The sequence below is a fragment of the Solanum pennellii genome, chromosome 12, assembly GCF_001406875.1.
Source record: "Solanum pennellii chromosome 12, SPENNV200".
NCBI classification, from domain to species: Eukaryota; Viridiplantae; Streptophyta; class Magnoliopsida; order Solanales; family Solanaceae; genus Solanum; species Solanum pennellii.
In genome coordinates, this window is record NC_028648.1 from 5,803,095 (window position 1) to 5,809,236 (window position 6,142).

A 6,142-nucleotide genomic window follows, 5' to 3' on the forward strand; every position below is an offset into this window, starting at 1 on the left:
TTTTGATCAGGGGGAGTATAATACGCGTTGCACTCTTTTTCCCTTGACCGAGGTTTTTTCCCACTGGGTTTTCCTGGCAAGGTTTTTAATGAGGCAACAAATAGTGCGTTCAAAAGATATGTGTACTCTTTTTCCTTCACTAGTATTTTTTCCCACAGGGTTTTTCCTAGTAAGGTTTTAACGAGGCACATTATCTATGGACATCCAAGGGGGAGTGTTACAAATCCCTTGAACCAATTAAGTGGATTGTCCATTGGATATTCATGAATTAATTGTATTCATGTATGTATATTTCCAAGGTGATATGATCCATTATGGATAAACATGTATCTACTAATTTGGTGACCTTTGGGAGTGATATCTCAACACTATAAATAGAGACATCACTCACCATTTGAAGTACACACTTGAATAAGATGAAAATGACTCTTCTTTTATCTACTTCTCTTGTCTTCTTCTCTTTATGATTATATTCTTATGAGCTTGATTTTATAACAAAAAAGAGTTTTTTATGATTTCAAAATAAACTTTTATAAAAAAATTGAAAGAAAAAAATCTTTATAGTTCTCCGATGACAATGTCAATACAAATTTAATATAAACTAGATTTAAGTTTCATCACGTATATATTTTTCTTTATTAGTATTATTTGTTATTTTATTAAAAAATGTTTTCTATTAAATGATCTACTAAAATATTAAGTATACATAGTTGGAGTAACAATATTATTTTATTTTTTAAAATTAATATTTGTTTTGAACGGATTAATAATTTTTAAAATTATGTAATTTTATTGCATTTATTATATAATTAGATTTAAATAACTTATTTAAATAATTATTTAAATTACATTTTGAGTACTTTTTTTATATACATAATGTAAAATAATTCAATACTAACAATCAAAAGTCAAAATACTTTAGAGTTGATAGACAACAACACATTAAAGAAATACTAAAAATCATATGGTTTATAAGTGTCGATCCTATTTAACAACAACCCAAGATAACTACACATTAATGTTGAAAAATTACATATATAAAGTCTGTGTTTGGTTATTATGTTTTAAAAAATTAAACTACATATTTACAACAACATGTTTAAAAAATTAAACTACATATTTAAATAATTTAAATTACATATTTTATTACTATGTTTTAAGCAAATTAAATTATGTATTTTAAAATTAAATAAAAATTATACAAGGTATGTTTGACCCTTCTCGTAGTATTTTGAGGTATGTTTGAAGAGCCAAAATCATTTTCGCTAATGAAAGTAAAAAGCTTATTAATTCTTTTTAATAAAATAAAAATATAAAAGGTATATTTGACCCTTCTCGAAATATTTCGAGTTATATTTGATCTTCTTCATACATGAATTTTTGTTATTTATTTTTATCTTCTTTAATTCCATGACTAATTTTGATATACTATGTTGATGATCAAATTTAATTTTTCACTTATCTTCTTGCAAAGTCTATTATAGATGCATCAACATTTTTACAACTACAAAATAAAATTCAATATAACCGCAAAAAATGATTAATTTTAGTTTGTTTGTTTTTTTAATTTTTTTATTTCGTTTTTTATTTTTTTAAAATTCTCATATTTTCTACACTAAAGAATGGAAGCAAAAAATTAAACATGAACAACAAACTCAAATAAATAAACAAATATATTCATAAGGGAGATAACTGAGACTAAATTAGTCGTTGAATTCAAAAACTGAAAAATAAAATCACGTGAAAAAACTACCTGATTTTCGTTCGTTAGTCAAAAGAGGATATATAAGTTATTTAATTTGCTCATGTAACAATAAATGTATATGTGACCTTTTCTTTACGGAATATATATTATCTCTATATCACAAAATTAAGGAGTATATCAAATCTTTTTCTCCTAATAATAATTCAATATAATTTGTACAATATTATTATCATGAAGATCAAACAAATAATGTGGTATAGTAATGAAATGTAAAAAATATTCTATATCTTATTTGATTATTGTATAGATATCAATGTTAGTATTATAATAAACAGAGAGTAGTCAACCTTGATATTAAGACAATTATAAAATAATAAATAACTTTCTTAATTCAAGGCATCACTACGAAAATTGCATTATTATTAATAGTTATTTAAACTATCTAAGTCCAAGATTATGTTATTATTTTTCTAAAAGAAAAACACACATGATGTATAAACCGTTATTAATTAGTGAAAAAATCGTATTAATCATTATTATTCAATTGTAAATTTCAAAATCCATATTTATTTTACTTATATTGCATATTGCTGAGAATTCCTGAGTGTAACGTGTTAATGTTAATTATAGTCTTGTATCCGCAATATATAACGTCAATTTGATAACTTATAGATCATTAATCGTATTTGTTATTAATATGAAAAGTATATAATTTTATAAATTATTATGTTTAAATAAATTTAGGCTATTTATTTGAATATCTTATCATATAATCTAAAACTATATTAATAACGACAATCAAAACTCGAAACACCTCAGAGATGCAAATATCACAATATTATAAAAAACATATATTTCATCAGTGTCAATCCTATTTAACAACAATCATATTGAAAATGTGATAGTTTTGCACCCTTATATTATGTTGACTTGATAATATGTGAACTATTACTTATTTATTATTATTAATAGGAGTTCTAACTAAATATGTTAATGAAGTTGTGTTCAAATAAATTTAAAGTACATATTTAAATAATTTTGTAAGTATAATTTGAAAATATTTCAATAAAAGTCATGCAAAACTCAAAACACTTTATATATGATAAACATCAAAACATACATAAATCATAAATTTTTTATTACTTATAGTATCGACACTAATTAATTTTGTAAGAATAACGTCAAAAAAACATTTTTTTATATATTTTTAGTTTATTATTTAATAATCATATTTTAATATAATTAGTTATGGATAAACTTATTTGGAGGTATAAGTGTATATCATTTTATAGTACATAAAGTATAAATGTTTAAATTTGAAATATAGAGAGTTATTTAAAACTGAGTCATATTACAAAAAAAAATAATTAATGTATTAATTATATATACATAGAAAATTTGACATTAAAACAAATAAATTATGCTTTTTTTTTTCAGGAAATTGTGATTTTCTTTATGCTATTAAAAAAATATTTTACATTGATGAAGTTCCAATAGATACATAAAATAAATTATTTTATTGTTTCATTCATAGGATGAATTTAACCAATTTAAATGCTTAAATATAATTATTTATTTTCACCATATTCTAATTTTTTTATAAGAAGAGCAAAAACAAAGTCAAGAAGGAGAAGCGAAATGACAAAAAGAAAAAGAATTGAAGAAGTAATAAAGCATGAGACCCAGAAAATTAATTTTATCAAAATAATTAATGCTCATACTTTTTTAAAAATATCAAAGAATTAATTTTATTTGGAGGGAAAGGCTATAATAGTCTTTTTCACTATTCTGGCCACATTTTTCTGGTCATTTAGCACTTCTCTTAGATAAATTTGGTTTATATAGCAAAATTGTTAATTTAATGAGAGAAAAAAAGTTAGTAGTATTATTTTAGAGTAAGAATATTTCCGTAATTCAATTTTTAACTTTAATGATTGATGATATATACACATATATGAAAGTTAAGTAATACTTGATTCTTCTTATTTTTTTCTATTGTTTTTGTGTTATTTGTAGGAGATTATAAGCTTTGCAGATGGAGTCGAGCATGAAGCACAAGAGAACTATTATTGAAAAAGAAAAAGAGGTTTGCTCCTTATAACAATTCGAGATAAAATGTTATTTCGCTTTTGATGGCAAGTATCAGGCCTTTCTTCGCACCTTTATTGTAGTAATGTTATCATATTTGTTATCCTGATTTTCTTATTATATTTGAGTTTTTGTTATCCTGAGTCCTGACCTTTAGCCAAAACGGAGCCTAACATATGGGAAGGGCCAACCTAATAGGGACACCGGCCACCACAAACCACACTTCAAGTGCACCTATAATATATGTATCGAGTGAATCATTCCTTTTGTCTAGTCGGTGAAACTAGTGAACATTACTACAATAAAAAAATAATTTTTAGCAACAAAAAACATTGACATTAATACAGAGTATTAAAGTTTTTATCGGCATTAGTTAAGTGTCATTAAAAACAATATTGCTAAAGGTTTTAGAGACATACAAAAATATTAATTACAGCTAAAAAATACATATTTAGCAGCAAGTATGAATTAATTGCTGCTAATGATCATTTTTTATTCAGTGCATGCGAGCTGGTTAGTCGCGTGGGTGTATAGGACTCATAAACTGTATCCCTTTTGATTGATCTACTAAAACAGAAAGGCTTTTGAGACTTACTAAGTCGGGTTGCGGACTCTCTCATTAGGTAAGGAAGAAGGGGCCTAGGCACGGTAAATGTTGTACTGTTGAGTGGCAGAGGATTTTGAACTTTCATACGAAAGATACAATTGCATTGTATTTGACTTAAGCAAAACATAGACTTAGAATGTTTTCGTTTTGCTGGTGCTTATGATTTTTAACTTACCACTGTTAAATACCGTTCTTGTTTTGTTTATCCTCTTGCAGATGACTATAGACGTGAAGGTCACTAAAACAATCACTATAACAGTTCAGGAATCAGATAGTATCGGACACGTGAAATCTTTAATACATGATCATGAGGGCATACCGGAATGTCTTCAACAGCTATTTTCAAAAGATGTTCGCCTAACAGATGATGAACAGAAGCTAATGGATTGTGGCATTATCGAAAACTCCACCCTTCATGCTTATATTTATATCGACAATTCAGTACCAAAGGTACTTTTGGTGAAGAGACCCCATACTAATGTAACAATTACGGTTTATTCAAGGACATTCAATACTATCCAGGATGTCAAATGTAGGATTGGGGTCAAAGAAGGAGTAAACTCAAAGAAATTTTCTCTTATTCATGACGGGAAGTTTCTTGACGATGACAAAACCTTAGTTTTTTACAAAATCAATGGTGGATCAACACTTCATATGGTTTACATTCCGCGAGACAAGTTGCTTATTTCAACAAAGGAAACTGTTAAAATAGAAGTCAAGGTTGCATTAACTGTTCGCGACATCAAAACTATTATAGAAAGCAGAGTTGGCTACTCGATAAGTTTTATGGATTTGTTTATTGGGAAACATAAATTGGAAGATTCAAAGATATTATATCATAGTGATGTCAATGAAGAGTCTGTCTTAAAGGTGAAGAGTAAAACAATACAGATCTTAATCAAGACGAGTGGTGGAAGTATTACACTAGACGTGCAGAGGCACGAGTTGGTCAAGGATGTGAAGGGCATGCTTTTACAAAAGCTAAACATACCAGTTCATCTGCAAAAACTTGTGTTCGAGGGAAAAAGCCTAGCTAATTACCGGGATTTAGCAAGCTACAATATCAGAATGCACTCGAATATCATTTTTGATTTTCGTAGTCCTGTTTCTACGACAACTACCTGATATTACGAGTTACCAACAGCATTGTGGATTCAAGTACTATACCTCTGGTACTCATTTGATAACGTTGATCAGGAACGAACTAAAACTACCTCTTAACTTGCTTTTTGGAAGGTGGTGAACTTGTTTTGTTTTTTCAAATACGTTTTAGTTGAATGGATGATCTATTGAAAACAATCTTTCGAACTTCTCAAGGAAGATAAGGAGAAGTTTGATTACGTTATTGATGTCAAATATAATTTTGTTAGCTTGATAGATCCTGGTATTTGACCTTTATTCTCAGTTTTTAGGTGCATGTTAATTAGTAGAGATTTTTTATGCTTAAATAGAATTTGTGAGGTACGTAAGCAGATGTAGAGTCAGAATTTTGAGGATTCAAAATTTGAAGAAATAGACATACGATATAGCCGAAGGGGGTTCGACATCTATTGTGTATATATATACCTAAAAAAATATTTTGACCATATAAAAATAATATAATTTTTCGCCGAAGGAGTTAGGGATGAACCCCCTAAACATATGGTATGGTTCAGCGACTGTACGTAAGGCATGACCCTCTTGCTTGTAGTTTTTTCTTTTTGAGTTTTGCTTTCATTATAGAAGACTTAAAAAGGCAAAAA

At 27.2% G+C, this 6,142-nt stretch overlaps 1 protein-coding gene across 1 annotated transcript; it reads left to right on the forward strand.

Moving 5' to 3' along the window:
• The first annotated feature begins 3,740 nt into the window (after window positions 1-3,740).
• Window positions 3,741-5,737, forward strand: LOC107005975 (polyubiquitin-like). The gene is made up of 2 exons (XM_015204615.2): window positions 3,741-3,791; window positions 4,617-5,737. The coding sequence occupies exons 1-2, from the start codon at window positions 3,741-3,743 to the stop codon at window positions 5,523-5,525; spliced, it is 960 nt and encodes a 319-aa protein (XP_015060101.1). The 3' UTR covers window positions 5,526-5,737.
• The last annotated feature ends 405 nt before the right edge of the window (window positions 5,738-6,142 follow it).